The following is a 24,720-nucleotide window of genomic DNA, read 5'->3' as shown; positions in this document are numbered from 1 at the left end:
AATTTGAAAAAATAATTTAAATATTTTTGATAAACCGACAAAAAAGATATACAGCCTATCTCATTTACTAGTATATTCTTTTCTTTTTCCCCTCAAAGCCCCAGTAGATAGTTGTATGTCATAGCTGCACATCCTTCCAGCCGCTGCATGTGGGACGCGGCCCCAGCATGACTGGAGAAGCAGCGCCTTGGCACGCGCCTAGGATCCGAACCCGGGCCGTCAGCAGCGGAGCGCACGCACTCAACCGCTAAGCCACGGGGCCGGCCCTACTAGTATATTCTTTATTTTCTTAAACATCTAACCTTTTCATTCTGATTTAAATATTTACTTTAATACTGCATGTCCAGGAATAGTGTCTACATATACAATAAAGAAAAGGCAGTAAAGGGAGAAGGCAAGCCTTTTCTATCTCCTAGGGAGGGTATTTTTAAAGGCAGACAAAAAAAGAGAAGATCAATACATGTCTTTAAAAATTAGAAAATGAGAGACAGTGATATTTATGTATCTGAATACCAAAAAGAAGAGAAGAAAGATTAAAAACTACTTCCTTTTGGGAGAAAAATTGTTGAATAAACTGGAAGAATATCTTAAGTGACTGCATGGCCTTGTTGAAAACAAAATCTCCTTGAAGTCTTATTTTATCTAAGTAATTTGTGTACATTTTATATCCTATTCCACCATTATATATCTATGCTTGTTTATGTATCAAACGATTTTTGGAGCTACTTCTAAGTTAAAGTATTTGTATTCTTCAAATATTTAAGGAAAATGGATACTCTGGAAAGATGCACCACATTTATCTTATGGTTTCTCATATATTCTTGCATATACCATATGCTCCACTGCTGCCAGGGATATAAGGCCCTCAGTTTGATAAGCTATAAAAATCAAAACAAAAAAAACTTTTTGAAAAATACTGAATGACATGGAAAAATGGTGCCTGTATAATATTAAGTGAAAAAGAAGTACAAAAACTATATATATTGCTGGTTTCTGGTTCCAGGTGGGATGGAAGAAGATATAATAGTTATTTTCCCAATGCAACAATTGAAAAAAATTGGGTAAATGGAAAAAAACTGTATTTATAAAGACTTTTAAGAGTCACAGAAGCAAAAAGGACTGAGTGAACGAAAGCAGAGAGCTCTTCAGAGAGGAGCAGGCTCTCTCTCGCAGCTTTCTTACCTGGGGCATTTGCTGATTCCGTCCATAGGCTGAGGATAGAGAGTGGCTCAGTTGGAATGATGACACTGAGGAAAATAAAATCAGCAAAACATTTTTTTTGGTGAGGAAGATTAGCCCTGAGCTAATATCCATTGCCAATCCTCTTTTTGCCGAGGAAGACTGGCCCTGGACTAACATCTACGCCCATCTTCCTCTACTCCACATGTGGGACGCCGCCACAGCATGGCCTGATGAGCAGTGTGGAGGTCCGCACCCAGAATCCGAACCTGTGAACCCCAAGCTGCCGAAGTGGAGCATGCCGAATTTAACCACTACGCCACCAGGCCGGCCCCCAAATCAGCAAAACTTTTGGAGGTTGTGTGGGGTTGGCTCAACAATTCAAAAATTTCAGAAGTCCCAAACACAAAGTGCTGCTCTCCCACACAGTTTATTTTCTGAATTCAAGTGCTGTGTGGAAAGCCAGAGTTTCTAAAAAAGCACACAGGACTCCTGTTGACTTGCAATACTTGAGAGACAAAGTCCTGCTGGAGGAAGGGGGTCTGCCTCAAACAACAAATCTCAGCCTGAACACATCTGCCAAAATTTGGAAGCAACATGAGGCAGGAAGCTGGAGAACAAAGCTCAAAGCAGAAAAAATAAGACTGGATCGTCACCAGTCTTTCAAGACAGGGAGGCAGAGACCCATAGGCTCACAAGCAAAAGACCTAAAGAGTCTCCCCCAACATGTGTAGGAAAGCAGAAGTGGACTAGGTCCAGCTAAAGCTACAACCCAGCCCCCGACCTAGCTCAATTCCTCATTGGCCTGAGGTGATCAGCTCCTCAACCTATATATCTGACAGAGGATAAAGGGTGCCCTCTCTTGGGGAAAATAACACTGACATCAGTATGCATAGCGCTTTATACATGTGTAACATACCATAAAAAATTATGAGATACAGCTCTTCCTCTTCCTTTCTGGAATAGTTCAGGTTTAAAGCTATAAGGTAAGGCTGAGTGAGGTAAGTGTCTTTGTAGGAGGGGTGGGTAAAGAAGAGGGGAGTTGTAGTGGTCCAGAGCAAGGTATCAGAGCCTAACTAGGATGAGGAGAGTGTCCATCTGGAGCGGTAGCAGCCTAGTGTGAGGTGTCAGAGCTCATGCAGAATGAGAAGGATGTCCACATAGAAAGAGCACCTAGTACAAAGTGTCAGAGACCAAGTGGAGTAAAGAAGACATCCTCACAAAAGGTTGGCACTCAGCCTAAGCTGAGCGAAGGAGGCACTCACATGGGAAAGCAACCTGGCTCAGGGTGTCAGAGACCAAGAGGAGTGAGGAGGACATCCTCCAGGGAAGCAGTCTGAGCAAATTGTCAGAGCTTCGTATGACCAGGGCATCCACGCAGGAGAGAGGGTGGCAGCAGCAATGAGAGATTGGTTACACACTGGGAGACTGATAGAATAAGTAAATACGATAAGATAATGGAAGCCAGGTTTCTTACTGTCAGAGAAGAGAGTGACAAATATAAAAAGAGAAAAATTGAATGAATCTTGTGGTATTGAACTGGAAGTAGAGGTAATGGTGTGAACTTACGGTATATACACACACACAAAAAAATGAACATAGATGTAAACGTGCATGTGTGTGTGTGTGTGTGTGTGTCTGTGTGTGTATGTGAGAGGATCTGGGAAGAATGACAGCCCAACAGCAATGAGCACACCTAGTGTTCAGATCTTGGTTTCTAAACATCATTCTCTAGTAAATTGAAGCAGAGCTCTCTGGAAAAACTGCTGTTTCCAGGGCTGGGAAAGAGAAAAGTTCAAGATAAACCTGGAACTTGCTACGCCAGAAAATATGAAAATTCTCAAAGAATTATGGGCACATGTCAAAAGGACACAGAAGCCAGATTGAAGTGGCTCCCATTGGCCAAATCTGGAATAATTTGAGCATAAAATTAGATAATGATAACAATGCACTGAATAAAATAAGGAATCATAAACCTAAACTGATGGAAATAAAAGCAGGAATAAGTTGAAATTTTGATTAGGACAGGATATTTACATAGTCTCCAAGTATCTCCCCACAAAATTGTAATGAACTACAAACAGACAAAAGTAATTTTACTGTGAAGAATCCTGACGGACACCACCTTAACCAAGTGATCAAAATAAACAACATCAATAATGGAGCAAATTGAAAGTATGTGCCATCACATGGGTTCCAATGAGAATTCAGTACCACTTCTATGATATCCCTGCTAAAGATGCATAACATAAACATAAGAGGAAACATCAAACTCAAATTGAGAAACATTCTATAAAATAATTGATCTGTAATCTTGGAAGGTATCAGAGTCATAAAGATCAAGGAGAAACTGTATAACTGTTGCAGCCTGAAGGAGATCTTTAGTTTCCTCCTTTAGGCTCTTTTAGACATAACTAAATTCAACGTGTGATTCTAAACTGAATCCTTTTGTTATAAAAAACATTCTAGGGCCAACTGGTAAAACTGGAATGATGTATAAAGATTACATGGTAGTTATATATCAGTGATAATATCCTGATTGTGATGGTTGAACTGTGGTTATATAGTAGAATATCCTTGTTTGTATAGGGTCGGTAGCGCATAATGTCAGCAAAACACTCTTATAGTTCACGGTTTAAGATTCAAACATACTGTTATTGTTTGTATAAATTTGAGATTGTTTCAAAATAAAAAAAAATTTAATTGAGACATGTGAACAAAGTAGGAAATTGTGATCCGTAAGCAAAAGAAAAAACTGCCAAAAGAAGCAGCCTCAAAGATGATTCAGCTATTTGAATTAAGAGACAAGAACTTTAAAATGATCATAACAAATACGTGAAAGAAAACGGAGGAAAAGATGGACATTTTCAAAAGAGAAAGGCAATAGGTGAAGTTAACCAATGGTCATTCTAGAACTGAAAAATTCCAGTGTCTGTAATTAAGAACTCAATGTGGAGTTTTAACAGCAGAAGATAAGATTAGCAAAGACAAAGACACATCAACAATAGATGTTAGCTCAGAGCCAGTCTTCCTCAGCAAAAAGAGGAGGATTAGCATGGATGTTAGCTCAGGGCTGATGTTCCTCACACACACACAAAAAATATGAGAACTAGAAGACAATGAAATGACAACTCTAAAGGGCAGAAAGAATAAACTGGCCAACATATAATTCTCTATCAAACAAAATTATCTTTCTAAACTATAAGTGAAATAGACATATTCAGACAATTAAAGCTGAGATTATTCATCACTAGAACTCAATACTATAAGACATATTAAAGTAAGTTCTTCAGGCAAAAGAAAAATGATATCAGCTGGAATCAGGAAAGTACAAGAAGGAACAAAAGAGCATCACAGAAAGGGTAAGTGTGTGAATAAAGATAAAAGAATATTGAGGCTGGCCCAGTGGCGTAGTGGTTAAGTTCATGCGCTCCACTTCGGTGACCCAGGGTTTGCAAGTCTGGATCCCGGGTACGGACCTAAGCACCGCTCATCAGGCCATGCTGCGGCAGCATCCCATATGCAAAGCAGAGGAAAATGGGCACAGATGTTAGGTCAGGGCTAATCTTCCTCACCAAAAAAAAAAAAAAAAAAAAGATAAAAGACTATTGACTGTTTAATGCAAAGACTGTATCTTCTGAGGTATGTAGCAAATATAGAAGTAAAAATATATCACAATTACAGCAACACAAGCAGGAAAAAACCAGAATTATATGATTTTAAGATTTTTACACTGTTCAAGATGTGGCAAAAGTATTAATTAATTAATTAATTAGTTGATCTATCCAAAGGAAAGCTGATGTGGCTCTATAACATTGAACAAAGTACACTTTAAGGCAAGAAGAATTAATAGATTTTAAAATGGCCATTTCTCAATGATAAAAGGGTAAATTCAAAAGGAAGATAAAACAATCTTAAATTTGTATCTAATAACATAGTTTCAAGACATACAAAAATGAACATAACTAAAAGGAAAAACAGATAAATCATAATTGGAGATTTTAACATAATTCAGTAAGAAACAGACAAAAAAAATCAATAAGAACACAGAACACTTGACTAGCACTATTAACCAACCTCATCTAAACGATATTTGTAGAAGACTACACCAAACAATTGCAAAATACAGTCTTTTCCGGCGAACATGCAACAGTCCCCCAAATACACCATTATCAAGGGCCAAAAAGTGTTAATTTCAAAATACTGAAACTCTCCAGAGTATGTTCTCATAACAATAGAATCAAACTAGAAATGAATATAGAAAGATAACTATAAAATACCCAAATGTTGGGCAATTAAACAGTACCCATCTGGATAACTCATGATTCTAAGAAAGAAATCACAGTGGAAATTAAAAAATATTTGATTAGAGGATAATAAAAATATATCAAAATTTGCTAAATGCATTTAAAGTAATGCATAAAGTAGTGCATAAAAACATCTCATGTTCATGGATCAGAAGACTTAATATTTTAAGATGGCACTGCTCCCCAAATTGATCTGTAGACTCAATGCAATCTTTATCAAAATCTCAGCTGCCTTTTTTTGCAGAAATGGACAAGCTGATTCTAAAATTCATATGGAAATTTAAGGGACTCAGAATAGACAAAGCAACCTTGAAAAACAAAAACAAAGTTGGAGAACTCACACTTCTCAGTTTCAAAATTTACTACAAAGCAACAGTAATCAATACCGTGTGGTACTTGCATAACGGTCAACATATCAATCAACAGAATAGAAGTGAGGATCTAGAAAAATACCCTCACACTTACGGCCAATTGATTTTTGACAAGGGTGTTACAACAATTCAATAGGGGAAAGAACAGTCTCTTCAACAAATGATGCTGAAACAAGTGCATATCTACATGTAAAAGAATGGAGTTGGACACCTACCTCACATCATACACAATTAATTCAAAATGAAGCAAAGACCTACATGTAAGAGATAACACTATAAAATTCCTAGAAGAAAAAGGCTTAATCACTATGATCTCTGATAAGACAATAGTTTGTTAGCAATGATACCAAAAACACAAGCAACAAAATAAAAAATAGATAAATTGAGATTCATCAAAATTAAAAATTTTGTGTTTCAAAGGACACTACCAAGCAAGTGAAAAGGCAATCCACTGAATGGAAGACCATATTTGTATATCATATATCTGATAAGGGGCTTGTATTCACAATATATAATAACTCTTACAACTCAATAATAAGGATACAAATGATTTAATTTTAAAAATGGGGACAGACACTGTTAATATTAATAATCTGCTCTAGATGTCTGAAGTACAGAGACCCCTATAGAATTAGATGACTCCATGAAATTACCCTAGTCACTGTTCTTTGTGAGGGTCCCTTCTAACAGTTGCTAGGAAATTTAGGGACATTAGAAGAAAAATGCTAAAAACAAAATAAAAGGTGTGATTCAGGCAGTCCTCATTCATTCCACTACTAACACCATCACCTAAGCAGAGCCCCCAACCTACTCCCTTGTACTCACACCCTTCAGGCTTCTGTTGTGACACATTTTCCCTCTGAGGTCACCACTGTTGGTCCTTTCAAAGCTGATTTTACCCAGGTAAATACCTCAGAACAATGAGAGGATGGTAACGTGAGTCACAAATGATGATTTGCCTCAAAAGGGTTGGCCCTGAGTCCATTACATCCCTCAATAGATTTTGCTTCTGAAGAGCCTTACTGTGCTTTGCATGGTCTTTTTTTTTTAACCCAGTTAAAAAAAAATGGGCACAGGATCTGAATAGACATTTCCCCAAAGAACACATAAAAAAGGCCAGTAAGCATATTGAAAAGATGCTCAACGTGATTAATCATCAGGAAAATGAAAATCAAAACCACAATGAGATACACGAGGATGGCTATAATTAAAAGGACGGATAATAACAGGTGTTGACAAGGATGTGGAGAAACTGAACTCTCATACATTGCTGGTAGAAATGTAAAAAGGGGCAGCCTCTTTGAAAAACCACTAGCAGTTCTTCAAAAGGTTAAACAAAGAGTTTCATATGACCTAGTAATTCTACTCCTAAGTATATACCAAAGAGAAATGAAAATATATCTGTACATGTCCATGTTCAAGAATGTTCACAGGCGCTTTATTCATAATAGCCAAAAACTGAAAGAAAAAAGAAAACTAAATGTCCATCAACAGGAGAACAGCTAAACTGTGGTATATGTATACGATGAAATGTTACATGGCAATAAAAATAAAGGAACAAACGATATACATAACAGGATGATTCTGACAAATGTCATACTGAGGATAATAAGACTGACTCAAAAGAATATATAATATATGATTCCAAATATTTGTATTTCAAGAAGAGGTAGAACTAACTGAGGGTGATAGAAGTCAAAAAAATAGTTACCTCAGAGTGCGGGTGGGAGGACTGATATTGGCAGGAAGTAGGTTAAGGAAACAAACCTTCTAAGGGTTCTGGAAATATTCTAATTCGACAGGTGGTAGTTGCACAGGAACATGTGTATATGTGTCTGTGTGTGTTTACACTCTCTCTCTCTCTCTCTCTCTCGAGACAGAGAGACATTAAGTTGTACCCTTAAGATTTTTGTACTATATGCACCTCACTGAAGGTATTTTATATCTCAGTTATTTTAAATAACGAAGGAAAACTACTCCATGTACAGTATTGTACCAAATATCTTTAAAATAGGTTATATACGTGTAAGTAGAGAAAATGAAGATGAGAATAAAATGCACTCAAATTTTATAGCAGAGAGGTTAAGAGCTTGGGCTTTGGAGTCAGAATAACGTGTTTGAATCTAGATTTTGTCACTTAAATGCAGATGATAATATACCTACGTTATAGGATTGATATGATTACTAAAAGGGACAATACACATAAAACTCTTGGTATGTAGTAAATACTAAAAAACTTTTATATCCTATCTCCCCACACACCAATGTAATAGAACTACAGATGGTTTTAATTACTGCTTTATACTTTTGTCATTTTTTTTTCCAAGATGATGGAGAACTCTGAAATAAAATCTACAGAGTTTGGACTTTATCCGATAGGCAGTACCATCATTAGAGAATTCTGACCAGGCTGGTGACACAGTGAACAGCAGCACTGGGAAGCCTCTGCTGGCAGCAACATGCTTGTTGGACGTCGGGAGGAGGAGTGGACTTGGCCAGCAGCAGCAGGAAAGCCCTGAGGTACAGGGGCTACAGTCATCATTTTAAGCCTTGCAAAACCCTGGTGATATCTAGAATTGTCATTATCCCTATTCCTTTTTTTTTTTTTAATATATTTTCTATTTATTTCATAAAACTATATATGTATATAGAATTTCCTTTTTTTCCAGATTCATTCATTTATTCTTTCATTCCACAAGTACTCTTTTTTTTATTGAGATATCATTGACATATAACATCATATTAGTTTCAGGTATACAACATGATTCAATATTTGTATATACTGCAAAATGATCACCACAATAAATCTAGTTAACATCTCATGTTTTCAAAATCTTTTACAACACACAGTCACCAAGGTATTCACTGAAAGAGCATGTTGCTCTATGCCATTATATAAACCATAAGTTTATGTAATTTTTAAATCATAAAGTCCTTATATGTCAGTACTATCCAAACAAAACATCTTCCTTTTGAATCGCGTTAACACCCAGTAGACAGTGCAGACACCCAACACCGTAGACGCTCCTACTTCTCACCCTACCCCGCTTATTTCCTTAATGTTACTCTACAATAAAACTGAGAAAACCTAGCAATAAATCTTCAGCATTCAAATACTTTTTAATGTGCTTTGGGCGTAGTTTTAATCTTTCTCCAGGGCTTGAAAGATCAAAAGGGTCTGCAGGGTGTATGTGTGCGTATTTAACCCATATTCTAATCTCAAATGTGGTTAAGAATCTAACTCCCAGAGTTGAACTAAAAATCAATACCAACCAGTGGAGGAGACAAAACTGTGTCCATAATATAGCCAGATAACAAATGAAATCCATAAAGGAGCTTTCTGAGAAATAAAAGTTCCAATTCCATCAGAGTCATAGAAGGTAGAAACTGCAGTGCAATAGAAGTATATATGAGATATACTGAAGGGTAAAAATGACAGGAAAACACAGAGTGGACTTTGACATATCTCTAATTACTACTTTGTTTAGCGCTAATGGTAAAAATTAGTCTTCAGATAGTTGATAACATCAGCCTGTCTCTGCTGGGTTAGTACCAAGATCTGTGGCCAAGCAAATACTTCTAATAAAATTGATTTTCCTTTTTGGCAACCAATAGGCCAGTCAATAATAATGTTGTTTAAGGAAGATTGAGTCATGACGGAGATGAACCTTTCCTTCCATTTATTATGTTTGTATTGTCTATATTTGAAAAGAGTTTTCAATAATGAAACCAAAGAAGAAATTACAAGAGGATAGCTATTCTGAGAGCTAATCTCCACAAGCCCTCTGACTTGGAAGCATGTTAGCAACCCAAACCGACAAAGCCAAAAGCATTCCCTTAACTGAAGCTAGATCATAAGGATTGAGATTGCCAATAACAAAGGACTATCAAGGATAGGGGCAGTATACGTGGTCATGTGAATACAAAGAGGGCAAGAAAACACTGGCCAGGCATACAGTCCCAACTGATCCATCCTAAAGACCTACATGGAACTTTCACTTTGCATTAAAGCTGGAATTCAGTCAAGAGTGTTCTATAGAGCCACATAAGGCAGTTTCTGGATTGTTTGTCTTACATGACACAAATAAACAGAATACAAGAAACCCACAGGCAAAAACCTCAGGCTGTGCCTAACTTGGGGACATTTCCCTCCAAAATACCCCCTAACTATCCAAACCAAATAAAAGACATGAGTCACCAATAGTTTGTTGTTTCTGTTTTTGTTTTTTAACTTAGTGATGGCGGTGATGGTGGTGGATGGGGGAGGCAAGGGTTGGAAAGACAATTTCAAAGTTCACGCAGAAAAATAAACAAGCAAAAGTAACAGGAAAAATTCTGAATAAGTAGTGAAGGAATCTATCCTACCAGATATTAAAACATATTTTGAAGCAACAGTATTTACAACAGCATAGCACAAGTACATGAACAGAAAAATAGAGCAATGGAATACAAAGCAATAGAAATACACAGAGGAAGTGAGAATATGAAAAAGAAGATACTTCAAATCAGTAGAGAAAAGATTATTCAATAAACATTACTCAATAACTGGTTACTCAAGTAGACAAAAATAAAGTTGGCACCATTTGGACAAAAATAAAATACCTATTATATATGTGTGTCACAAATTAATTCTAGATGGATCAAAGAAACCGTAAAATGATGAAAGTACTAAAAGAAAACATGGGGAAAAGTTTTAATAATTATATCAAAAAGTGCTAATTTTCCTTAAAATATAAAACATTCCTATAAATTAAGAAGAAAAATACCATCAATCCAATGGGAAACTGGGCAAAAGATATGAACAGATGGTTCACAGAAAAAGAAATATAAATGGTTCTTAGTTACATGAGAGGATGCTCAATATCACTCTTAACAAGAGAAATACAAATAAAAGTATGATATACCATTTCTCATTCATCAAATAGGCAGAGAACAAAAAGTGTTATGACAAACTATTTTGATAATGGTAGAGAAATAGGAATTCTCTCATACATCGCTGGTGGATGGCAGCAATGGTACAGTCCATTTATATGGTACTAGTTAGATAAATTATGATATATCTCCATAAAGGAACATTATGCAGACATCAAAAAAAGTAAGGCAGCACTATCTGTACTAATACAGAACAATCCCCAAGATAAAGAAAGCAAGTTATAGAATAGTGTGTGTATTTTGCATCATATCACTATTGTATATGCTTGCATATACATAACATATCCTGAAAGGATATACAAAAAACTGGTAATAGGTACTACCTCTGGAAGAACTGAGTGGCTATGAAACAAGGATGGGAGAAAGAGTTTTAAAAAATTAGTCTTTTGCATTTTGGGAGTTTTTTTCCCCTCGTATATATACTAATTGCTCAAGAAAAAAGTCAGTGAAATATATACATTTTAAGGCAAGGTTATGGCCCAAGGCTATCATTTGACCTATGACTCAAAGCTAGGGAACTGGCCCAAGAAGAATGCACACATGTCTAATAGGGAAAGAAGTACTTCTTCTGATAAAACAACAAGGATACCCAAAAGGTTCTGATAAATGCTTAGTCCTTTCTGGTTCTCATGTTCTATTTTTCTAACTTTCTCATAACATCTTTACAAGCTAATATTACTTTATTCAGTAATTACTGAGCACCTACTATATTCAGATAGGTGAGGCACTGGCAATACAACCAAACTCTGGTACCTGCACATGGTGGTGTTGAGGATACAGGCATGCAAACAGCAAGGTGATCCCAGCGAGCTATAATTCTTTGATGAGCTTAAGAACCAGGAGCTATAAAAGACAGTGGGGGTGCCTAGCTGGTTAGAGTAAAGGACGGCTTCTGGAGGAAATGATGTGTAAGCTGAGGCCTAGGAGGGAGAACGAAGGAGAAAGGAAATAGTACATAGAAAGACCAAGAAGTGAGCAGTATGTCAAGTTCTTCAGAACTAGTGGAGCTCAGCATACCAGGGCTGGGGCATAAGAAAGGAATGTGCTGAGAAATAAGAGGAGAGGTAAGCAAGGCCCAAATCGTGAAGGGCTTTACAGGGCAAATTAAATTTAGATTTTATCTTAGAAAAATAAAAGTAAACAAGACATCGTTTGCAAATTAGCATTAAAGAAAGACTCTCTAGATGAAAAGCGAAAAATAAATTGAAGGATATCAAAATTAAAAGAAGGGATACAGTTCAGAGCTGCTGACATAATTTAAGAAGCTCGAACCAGTGTACTGGTAATGCTGAAATAGAGAAGTGGAGAGATTTGAGATACACTTAGGAGGCAGAACCTATAAGACTTGAATGGGTGTGAAAAAGAGAGAAGAATCAACGATTCTTCACCAGGAAAACTGGTTGGATGATGGTGACAATTACGGTGGGGGGTAGTTCTTGAGAGATAGTAGGTTCAGTGTTAGACACTGTGAGTTGAAATGTCTGAGAGATATCCAAGAAGAGATATATGTTTTTGGAACTATTGGCTGAGATCTAGGTTGGTAATAAAGATTTCTTCTATTTTCTCTGTGAAATAGGAGATAATCAGAGAATAAGAAAGACCATAAGACTTGCCAGTCAAAATTAAAGATGGATGCCATGATTCATAATAATACCAGGGTTTTGTGATATTTTTTTTCTAGCATTGCCCAGAGCCCAAGTATAAATATGTAGAAGGCAGGCAATTGGACTATCAGAGTTAGAGTTTTGCCAAGTGGCTACAAGTGTTGAAAAACACGGAATGGGAATGCGGATAAGGATAACACATGAGAGTGGATAAAATGAGCTCAAATGGGAGAAGGTAGATGAGTCAAGGGACTAGGGATTTCCATAAGGTCAAACGAGATTTAGAGTGAAATGAATTGGAAAGCGTAGTTAGAACTGAAAATTTCAGACGTGATGAAAAGATCCACGGTGAGCCCATGAGGCCTAGGGGGCTAGAGAGGAATGGACATATACGGCAACGAATATTATATAAAGGAAAAGCATTTTACATCTAACATACTAAATTAAAAAGCAAATTCCTGGAACAAGACAAGGATGCCCACTTTTACTACTTATACTCAACATAGTATTAGAAAGCTTAGAGCAATTAGGCAAGAAAAAGAAATAAAAGGCATCCAAATTGGAAAGGAGAAGTAAAATTATCTGTTCATAAACAACATGATCTTATATGTAGAAAACCCTAAAGATTCCACAAAAAGCTGTTAGAACTAATAAACGAATTCAGCAAAGTTGCAGGATACAAAATCAATACACAAAAATCAGTTGTGTTTCTAAACACTGACAATGAACAACCTAAACAGGAAATTTTGAAAACAATTTCATTTACAATAGTGTCACAAAAGAATAAAATACTTAGGAATAAACTTAACCAAGGAGGCAAAAGAATTGTACACTGAAAACAATAAAACGTTGCTGAAAGAAATTAGAGACACCAATAAATGGAAAGACATCCCATGGATTGGAAGACTTAACACTGTTAAGATGACAATACTCCCCAAAGTGATCGACAGATTCAATGCAATCTCTATCAAAATCTCAATGATATTTTTTTGCAGAAATGGAAAAATCCATCCTAAAATTCATATGGAAAGTCAAAGGACCCAGAATAGCCAGAACAATCCTGAAAAAGAAAAACAAAGTTGGAGGTCTCACACTTCCTAATTTCAAAATTTACTACAAAGCTACAGTAATTAAACCAGTATGGTACTGGCGTAAAGATAAACATACAGACCAATGGAATAAAAAGCCCAAATCCTTGCATACACAGTCAAATAATTTTTGACAAGGGTGCCAAGACCATTCAATGGGGTAAAGGACAGTCTTTTCAACAAATGGTGCTGGGAAAACTGAATATCCACATGCAAAAAAAATGCAGTTGGACCCTTACCTAATGCCATATACAAAAATTAACTCAAAATGGGTCACAGATCTAAACATAACAGTTAAGATTACAAAACTCTTAAAGAAAACACAGGGAAAAAGCTTCATAACATTGAATTTGGCAATGATTCTTTGGATACGACACCAAAAGCATAGGCAACAAAAGAAAAAAATAGGTAAGTTGGACTTCATTAAAATTTAAAACTGTTGTCCATCAAAGAACACTATTAACAGAGTGAAAGAAAATCCACAGAATGGGAGAAAATATTTGCAAATCATATATCTGATAAGGCATTGATATCCAGAATATATAAAGAATCCCTACAACTTAACAACAGAAAAACAACCCACCCAGTTGAAAAATGGCAAAGGACATAAACAGACATTTCACCAAAGAAGATACATAAATGGCCAATAATCACACGAAAAGATGTTTAACATTACTAATCATTAGGGAAACGCAAATCAAAACCACAATGATACCACTTCATACCCATTAGGATGGCTATTATCAGAAACAGAAAATAACAAGTGTTGGTAAGGATGTGGAGAAATTAGAATGCTTGTGCATTGCTGATGGGACACAAAACAGTGCAGCCACTGTGGAAATTAGTACAGTGATTCTCAAAATATCAAACAAAGAATTACCACATGATCTGGCAATTCCACTCTGGGTATATACTCAAAAGAAGTGAATATACTCAAAAGAAGTGAGGGCAAGGACTCAAACAGACATTTGTTAATCGTGTTCATAGCAGTATTAATCACAATAGCCAAAAGGTGAAAGCAACCTAAGTGTCCATAGATGGATATGTGGATAAACAAAATGTGGTATATACATGCAATGCAATATTTAGTTTTAAAAAGGAAGGAAATTCTGCCACATGCTACAACATGGATAAACCTTGAAAACATTATGCTAAGTAAAATAAGCCAGTCACAAAAGAGCAAATATTGTATGATGCCACTTATATGAGGTACCTAGAATAGTCAAATTCATGGGGATAGAAAGTAGAATGGTGGTTGCCAGGGGCTGGGGAAATGGGAGAATGGGAAATTAGCATTTAATGAGTACAGAGTTTCACTTGGGGAAGATGAAAAAGTTCTGGAGATGAATGGTGGTGATGGCTGAACAATGTAAACGTACTTAATGACACAGAACTGTGCACCTAAAAATGGTTAAAATGGTAAATTTGGTTATGTAATTTTGCTACAATAAAAAAAAAAGAAAGAAAATATAGGGGTAAATGTTAATGACTTTGAATTTGGCAATGGTTTCTTAGGTATGACACCAAAAGCACAACCAACATAAGAAAAAATAGATAAACTGGACTTCACCAAAATTAAAAACTTTCGTGCATCAAAGGGCACTATCAAGAAAGTGAAAAGATAACGCACAGAAAGGGAGAAGATATTTGTAAATCATACATCTGACAATGGTCTAGTATCCAGAATATATAAAGGACTCTTACATCTTAACAACAAAAAGACAAACAACTCAATTTAAGAAGGGGCGAAAGACTTGAACAGACATTTCTCCAAGGAAGACTGTCAAAAAGTACATGAAAAGATATCAACATCATTAGTTATTAGGGATATGCAAATGAAAATCATACCATGATAAGATATCACTGCATGCCCACCAGGATGGCTATTAAAAAGGAAAATAACAAGTATTGGAGAAGAAGTGGCGAAATTCCCTTATGTATTGCTGGTGGGACTGTAAAATGGTATAGCTCATATGGAAAACAGTTTGGAGGTTCCTCAAAAAGTTAAATATCAAATTACCATATAACTCAGAAATTCTACTCCTAGGTACAGAACCAAAAGAACTGAAAACAAGTGTTCAAACAAAAACATGTACAAGAATTGTTCATAGCAATTATTCACAATTGCCAGAAGGTGGAAACAATCCAACTGCCCATCAACTGATAAACTGATAAACAAAATGTGCTATATCCGTACAACAGAATATTATTTGGCCACAGACACAAAGGCCACATATTTTATGATTCCATATCCAGAACAGGCAAATCCATCAAAACAGAAAGCAGATTAGTTGTTACCAAGATCTGGGGTGAGGGGAAAATAGGGAGTGACTGCTTAATGGCTACAAGGTTTCCTTTTAGGGTGATGAAAATGTTGTGGAACAAGATAGTAGTGATGGTTGTACAACTTTGTTAATAAAATGGTTAATATGGTGAATTTTATGTTATGTAGATTTTACCTCAATTTTTTTCAAAAAGCTCTCTCTTCATCACTCTTACCTGACAGTTAATATCAGCTCTATATTGTAGCAAGACTGTGACTAGTTCTTTATGTCCTCGATCACATGCCCAATGGAGTAGAGCTCTGCCCTAAAAACATAGAAAAAGATAAATGAATTTGTTAAGCTAGTTGTGGGGCCATATAAAAGAGAAAATGTTTTAAGAAAGACAAACTAATATGTAAAACTGTAGGTTAATTATTCTAAGCATAATTGATATAAAAGACAGTAGGCATTTTGAAATCAATTGGAAATCCTGAGTTCTACTTCTGGAATCCATTATGTACTAGCCCAATGACTTATTTCAGCCTGATCAGTTTTCTTACCCATAGGTGGAGATAAGGATAATACTAACAACAATAATACCAATAACATTTGTTGAATGAATGAGCTACAAGATAACCGCTTTGTAAATGCTCAAGTACTTTATAACTGTAAAAGATAATTTTCTTAAATTATTATGTTCACTTCTTCTGATGAAAGAAATCTTATGGATAAAAAAATAAGTACTTAAATCTAGGCAGAAATCATAATCTAAACGTAGTATATTTAAATTTGCTCAAGTTTATTCCTTAAAATGTAAGAAAATTTAATCAGTTTGAAGCTAAGCATTTCCCCTTAATATCCCAGATTTACACCCCGAAATATCTCAAAAACACTAGTACAGCCTACTAGTGTCTATCTTCAAACATTGACGGTGAAAGCCACTTGTAAAACAGAATAGATGATTAACTGCTAGGAGACAAAGTACTAAATATGAAAGAAGCCTACTTGGTCCAAAGAATAAGCGAAACCCCCAAAGCTAAGGGCTTTTCGGGAGAGATGAGCGTTGTATGGCTTAACGCTACTTTTTGAAGGTGGTAGTGATGTTGTCACTTTGAAAGAATGGAATGTTTTTCCACATTAAGTTGAAATCCCTGCTTTATGTCATTTTAGAAAAGATTTAAGTAGAAATAAGCTGGCACAAAGATGGCTTTAGAGTAAAAAGCACCTTTCAAGAAAACTTTTCTAAACCCACTTACACTCTTTATCTTTCAGACTCTCTTCACGCACCTATTAGTTCAACTAATTAAACCAGGATCTACTCTTGAAACAAACAAAAAAACCCAAAGACAATTTCTTCCCTACAGATTGTCTTTTTCTTTCATTTGTTTAATTTATTTTTATTTACCTGCAAATATATTTTCCAATATGCTTACACAAAATCCAAAGAAGGGAAGCAGAAAATTCAAAAATGTGAATTGCAAATCATTCGCTATTTATTGCAGTAGCAAAAGTATTTTGTTCAGAGTCCACTAAGAATTTTTAAAAACGGAGACAATTCTAAAAGCCAAGTAGAAAATGTATAGAGAACAGAGTTTCCTATGTTACAAGTTCTGTAGCTCTAATGTGTGCTGACCTGCTGTTACCAGGGCTAATTCCAAAACCCTCCACATGAATAGGAGATATTTTAATAAGACTCTCAGAATAATTACTAACGTATAAAATATTCTATCGTTCAATGTAACTGTTTTACAGCTTTTATATTAAAAGAATTAGATAAAATTTCAAAGTCTCTATCATTTTTAGTTCTAATTTTAAATGTACATTTTATGGCTATTAAGTTAAGCTATTAACAAGAATTACTACTGAGTTAAAATGATGTGTGATATACTTACACAAGGCACCTACCAGAACCAACTAATAGTTAAGTAAGAAAACATAATATTAATATATCTAGTACTTTTACCACAAGATGTACAGATAATTTCTGCTTCTCAACCAGGTTCCTGTTGAACCCAATACGGTTCCATCAACTAATGCTAAAATATAAATCCTTAGCTGTTTCGATGGGAAAGCAGAGAAGAAACACATTTTACTGTTAATGGGAGTTATATTTTAAATTTCCCATACGTGCTGCCAAAAATTTACTTTAGGGGAAACACCTATGACTGGACCTCAGTAGAGATTTTCACTCTGGATATATTTTCCTGAAAGGTAGCACCCATATAGCAATGAGTTAAAGAGGATGATGTGCTCTTAGACATTTACACTACGCTTTTTCACAGGTTTTTTGACCTGTGATGTAATTAATTTTTGTAACACATTATTTTAATGGTACACTAATTAACCTTGAATTAGAATGAATTTTCTGACAATGACTTTCTGTGGAAGTGCTGAAGACATCTATATTAAGACAGTCTAATGACTAATATTTTTATACAGTATTAAGAAGTTCAAAAACAAGAGCAGGATTAAACATAGTTGTAAATAAGCACAGATAAAATAAATCAGGCTCTGGAATTTTTGCCTTCAAAATGTTCTATATTGAAACGAACAAAGACCAGTATAACTAGGTGTCTGAATGTGATAACTCTACTTCTTCAAATTATAAGGTTCCTGTAAACATGCTCTAATTTAAGATTATTAGTTCCAGTAATAACATAACCAGTAATTTACAGAGATGCTATCCTCATAACCATTTATGACAAAATCAGGAAATAAACACCTGTGGTTTCTTTCCTTTCTTTTTGTTAACCACAAATATATCTGGACCAATACAACGTAATTATTAAATTATTTTAGATATAGAATTCCATAATCTCTCCTCCAGAAAGAAAACCATGAATTAGGTGTACATAAAGCTACATTTGCTTAAAGACTTCATCCAAATTTATGAAGTATTTCACTATTTTTATATATAATTGTTTTAACTTCTATGAACGATATAATCTCTTACAAATTTTCAAGTTAAATTTATTTTTACTGTTACTACAAAAGCTGACAATTCTTTGTTTGTTTGTTTCTAGTTTTAACTCTTCTGAAAAAATATCCCAGAAGTATTCAGGAGATAAGAGGGGAAAGCCATTATTAAAAGGAATCTTTGTTAGGCCACCAGAAGACCACAAGCACTGTTTGGAGAACTCTGGATAAATTCTGGAATTCAAATACAGTAAAACACAGAAGGAAAAAAGAGTTCTCATCTATTAACCAAGGGTGCTAATACTGTCCTACCTCAGACAGATGAATGACTCTAAAGTGCTTTGCAGGTGCAGGGTGGCAGCTAACCTATTAAGTGGTATTACTTTCATATCTTCTGGAAAATAGAGTGGGTCTTAATATTTTAAATGCTTCTTTGATATCCTTAGTTACTTGTCCTTAAACCAAGCAGAATTTTTTTGAATTACATTTTCTCTTGGATATTACAAATTAAATGAAAAGAGACTGTGTTATAAAAATAGTCCTGATGTTCTTCTGGTATTTTGAGAACAGAAACAAAGCATGTACACCATACATATAGTAGACAAAAAAATGGCAAAGTTGGTATGTTTAAATTTTTAAGAGTTGTCACCTTGCCATTCTATTAAAGATGAAATGGTGTAGTACTGTCTAATCAGCAAATAAAATACTGCAACAAGTTGACTTGAATTTCTCTCTGCAAAAAAATTGGGTTTCAATTTACAACTGTAGTAGAGATCAACTTCAGCTACCAATAACCTGTAATGTCTCCATCTCCTCTATCCTATCCCTATCTGCTACCCTTTGCTGCTGTGCTGCTGTAGCAGCTGGCTACAGCGAGAACTCCCCCACCTGCAACCACCAGAAACTACACAATGCCTCCTATTTCCACCTCCCTCCCAATAGTGAACCAAGAATGTTTCAAAAACTTAAGAACAGGAGTAGGACTGGGAGGCAGTTTACAATCCCAAGATATACCTAGTATGGAAGCTAGTGGCTCCCTATGGGACAATTTATTTACCAGCATTAAAAAAGAAAACCACACACCAATATGTGTGATACACATTTAAAATAAGCAACTACTTGATCTCTTTCACTGGCCAAGATGTAAGGTAAAGAGAAATGGTTTTGCTGAGTTATCAGGGTATTGAGAAGGATTTTAAACAGACTACTTTTAAAAATCCCTTCACAAGCATTTACTAAGCCATAATGTTAGTGACTTAAGCGTGAGGGAACAGGCAAGAGAAATATTACTTCATCCTGTATAAAATAAGTAATAACAGCATTAATAATAAGTTGCCATGAAAACAGCCCAGGTGTCCATCATAAGACAATGGATAAATAAATTATGATATATTCGCATAATGGAACATTACTCAGCAATATAAAGGAAGGAAGCACTAATCTATACAACAATATGGATAAAAACATTATGCTAAATGAAAGAGGCCTTACACAAAAAAGTACATATTATGATTCCATTTATGGAAAGTTCTAGAAGAAGCAAAATCAATCTATGGTAGAAGAATTATCAAAATAGTGGTTACCTTTGTGGAATTAGGAGAAAGAACCAGCTGAGAAGGGGCATGAGGGAACTTTCTGGGGTGATAGTAATGTTCTATATCTTTTGTGTGTGTGTGTGAGGAAGATCAGCCCTGTGCTAACATCTGCCAATCCTCCTCTTTTTTTTGTTGAGGAAGACTGGCCCTGGGCTAACATCCGTGCCCATCTTCCTCTACTTTATATGGGACGCTGCCACAGCATGGCTTGCCAAGCGGTGCATCAGCGCGCGCCTGGGATCCGAAACGGCGAACCCCGGGCCACTGCAGCAGAGCGTGCATACTTAACCGCCTGCACCACTGGGCAGGCCCCAACGTTCTATATCTTGACAGGAGTTTCCGTTACAGAAGTACATGCATTGTCAAAATTAATCAACTGCGCAATTAAGATTTGTGCATTTCATTGTATATAAATGTTATCTTAAAAGGAAAACCAAACTAATACCGAATTCTAGTTGACGTGCACACTGAAGCATTTAGAAGGAAGTGTATTGTCTGAAATGCATCAAAAAATAAGACAGACCGATCATGGATAGAGAGATGGATACTGATAATCCACAGTAAAATATTCTAGTGGTAGAATCTAGGTGGTAGGATATAGATGTTCACTGTAAAATTCTTTCAACTTTTCTATACATTTAAATTTTTTCATAATAAAGTGTTGGAAAAAAACAAAAATCTGTACACCCATGTTCACAGCAACATTATTCACAATAACCAAAATATGAAAGCAACCCAAGTGTCCATAGACAGATAAATGGATAAACAAAATGCCGTATATACATATAATGGAATATTATTCAGTTGTAAAAAGAAAGGAAATTTTGGCACATCCTATAACATGGATGAACCCTGAAGATATGATAAGTGAAATAAGCCAGTCACAAAAGGACAAATATTGTATGATTCCACTTATAGGAGGTACCTAGAGCAGTCAAATTCATGGAGACAGAAAGTAAAATGGTGGCTGCCAGAGGCTGGGGGAAGGTGGGAATGGGGAGTGTTTAATGAGCACAGAGTTTCATTCCAAGAAGATGAAAAAATTCTGGAGATGAAGAGTGGTGATGGTTGCATAACAATATGAATGTACTTAGTGCTACAGAACTATACACTTAAAAATGGTAAAAATCGTAAATTTTATGTTACGTATACTTTACAACAGAAAACAAACAAGCAAAAAATAGTTGCCAGAGCTCATAAGATTTAAACTACTTTCACTATTTTCTGATTTTGTACTAAATATGAGTTTCTGACATAAAGCATTACCATAGGCTTGATTTTTAAATGGTGCCGCCTATATTAATGCAAATGAGAATAATTTAACAATTTAGAAGGCATTTCTCAATTATTAGTGTGAATGAACACAGTTCCTTCAAATTAATATTTTAATCAACTATACAACCAAAATAAAATATGCTCAAATACAGAAAGTTATCTAAGAGGATGTATTTTTCTTCCTTTCTCAAATCTTAAATAAAAGCATAAATTTAGCCTCAGTATTCTGATTCTACCTCTCAAATCTTTTGTTTCTTTGTTAGGTTAATACTGTCAGTTTTGCCACATTTTATAGCAGTTTCTGAAGCCAAAAGCATGTAAATTGTATTCTGACATGAGCCACAGGTTTAAAACAAAGCAATAAGGGAAAGGAATGGAGTCAAGAGAAAGGTGATCTCCTTCAAAGTATTTGAAAAAAGTCAATAACCATATGGAAAATGGTGTAACAATTATACCTTCAGAAGGACAGCAAAGAAAGAACTTAACTAAAGAAGTAGCTCCATAAAAGCGGAACTGGGGAGTGCATATGACAAGAACCTACGAAAAAAACATGAACTGTTCAAATGCTTCTGGGGAAACTGATGATAGACAGCTGCATTGGAACAATGTCATCTATTTTGTTGAAATATTATTACTTTGTTACCTTTGTTCTAATTTAAATTAATGTAAAGATTTAAACTGCTATTTAAACACAGTATCATCAATAAGCACGTATTTAGTGTCTATTGTACATGGCACTGATCTGAGAAATAATGTGTCTGACAAGAATTATGCAGACATAATTTATGTCTGATGATTGATAAGAAATATTCTGCTCATATCTTAAATATATTTTACAAATTATTTAAATCATCCTTTACCTTTAAAAGATATTTTCTTGGAAAAGCTGTAAATATTTGACATGTGTGAAGAGCTATTTTAATATAGACCAAAGATAAAAACTGAACCACCATTTAAAAAAGTTAATAGGCTTTTAGATCTTCTCCTTCACATTTCTCTTCATATTATCTACCTTAATTTCCAAACATTTCTACAAATGGTTAAATATAGAATAAAAGTTGTAATTTAAATAAAAAATGAGCACATATATAACACCGTGATACCATAAACGTGGACCCTAAAACCTCTGACATATAGTTTCCTGAATAGTAAGTATAACTATAAAAATTTTTTCTCTTATGTGAAATATAGCCAACGTCTTAATTACTATTATCAGTAGGAAACACCAAGTAATTTTGTCAAATTAGAAATATAAGCCTTACTATATTAGTAGTAATTACAACTTCAATAAATAAAAGATATACACAAGGAACTATACTTATGCATAATAAAATAAATTCAATATGAAATAAATTCAATATGAAATATAAATATTTTATTTAAAAGACATTTTATACATATATTCACATGCTATGATAGTTACAGACCCAAATATATGCATTTCAGGCAATATAATAATTCTGTTTATTTCAATATGTGGGAATACAAATGTTGCTTATCACTTTATGACTATAAATTTCTTTGTGCTGATAGTGAACTTTATGCAATAAATGTAATTTTTAGTCATCTAAGGGCAAGACTGAAATTGTGTTGAACTTGCTCGATGAACTTCTTTTAAAAAGTCATAGTCCATCCCAAAGAATCCTAGGCAATCAGTAGTAAAATATCTCAAGTTCAAATATCAGATAAACACAAAGAACAACTGGATGACCTTTCAACACTGTAACTGCTACCCAACTTATTATAGTAGGGAAATGGCTTTTTTCTGATAAAGAGGTTAAAAGTATTTAGCTAGAAACTTAATTCTGAGGTTATATACTTTTAGTCCATCATCAAGGCTTACCAAGTTGTTGTTTTATTTGTTAGACCTTTAAATGTCACGAAGCAGTACCATTTATTTTATTTAGGATATTAAGTTTGATTCTAATTTTAAGCTCCCATCTCCCTCATGTTCTTAAATTAATTCATACAAATCCCTGATTAATAATAAAAGGGCCTGCCATCAGTATTCAAAGCCCACTCTGAGTTGTCATGGCTGAGAGGACAGAAATCTGCTTGGAGCAATGAGAGAACCCAACTGAATTCTTGTGTCTCAGTCTATGAATGTGTAAGCACTTCATCTGTTCACGGAAACACAGTGTTCTGGCAGGCTGGGGGTCAAGGTAGCCGCATGGGCAACAAACTGGAAGACCTGGGAGGGCAGACTACATCAAAATAACTAAATGACAGAAGCAGTACATTTTAAAGGTGTTCCTTTTATTTTCATTTAAAAAATTGTTATGTAGTGTAAGCTATCTGTCTTCTGACATTTATTTTTATCCCTATCACTGCCGTCCAATGATTTCTGCAAAGGTCACATGGAGATTTGACTTTTAGTATTATTTTATAAAAGAATTGTTGCAAATCAGAGTATAACACTAGCAGAGCCAGCTGGAAATTTCTTATCCTTCTTAAATCCAGTGGTGAAAAGAACACTCCCTCAGATCTGCATTTCCACTTAGTAGTTATATGTATTTGAGCAAATAATATGTATGTCTCTGAACTAGCTCCTGCTTGTAAAATGAAGACAACATCAACCTTACAGGGCTGTTGTGAAGATAATATGGTAATAAGTGAAAGTACTCTGTAAACCATAACACACATCATATAAAGTATTATTATTTGAAAGATGGAAAATTCTAATAGGGATAATATAGCACATACACAATACTTTCCAGTGAAAAAGTGACCTTGAAAAGTTAAGTGGGCTTCCAGTTTCAACCTAACGAGCTTGGAAGTTGTCACTCCATCCTAACAAGAAGCAAAATGCTGACAGACTGAAAAATCAACTATTCTTCTTGGCTCCATAAAGGAGGGGAGGAGACAGGGCAAACCACTGCCCCCAGGACTAGAGAGACAGGTGAACCTGACTTCCTAAAGAAGAGACTCACAAGTGGGAACCACCCCAGAACCAGCGCCAGGTAGGAAAACCTGACTGTAACTGACAAATTGCTGGAGGCTCAGTGCAGACAATTCTGACAGTTAAAGACTCTAGGAGGAGCTAGTCATAGGGGGCCCTCATAACATTGTGAGATTTACCTCCAGGAGCTTGACCAGGTTCCCAGAGTAAATATCAGAAAAAATCTCCCTGGGCTTCTGGCAGAGGGAGGGGAAATGAACCATTTTGAAATACAGTCATGCTTCGCTTAT

General features: G+C 35.3%; 1 protein-coding gene across 5 annotated transcripts in view; it reads right to left on the bottom strand.

Annotated features, from left to right (window-relative positions):
* Positions 1–24,720, bottom strand: part of ACBD6 (acyl-CoA binding domain containing 6) — a 191,253-nt gene that overhangs the window by 78,218 nt on the left and 88,315 nt on the right. For 4 of the 5 annotated variants that reach the window (XM_058539936.1, XM_058539938.1, XM_058539937.1 and 1 more), the window contains one exon: positions 15,981–16,070. In XM_058539936.1, the coding sequence (XP_058395919.1) occupies positions 15,981–16,070 (90 nt within the window). Of the gene's footprint in view, positions 1–1,182; positions 1,248–15,980; positions 16,071–24,720 lie in introns of those variants that run through there. The other variant, XM_058539940.1, reaches the window with a different exon arrangement.

The sequence above is a fragment of the Diceros bicornis genome, chromosome 4 (genome assembly GCF_020826845.1).
Source record: "Diceros bicornis minor isolate mBicDic1 chromosome 4, mDicBic1.mat.cur, whole genome shotgun sequence".
Taxonomy (NCBI): domain Eukaryota; kingdom Metazoa; phylum Chordata; class Mammalia; order Perissodactyla; family Rhinocerotidae; genus Diceros; species Diceros bicornis.
The sequence above is the reverse complement of the archived record's forward strand: the minus strand, read 5'-3'. Positions and strand labels throughout refer to the sequence as shown.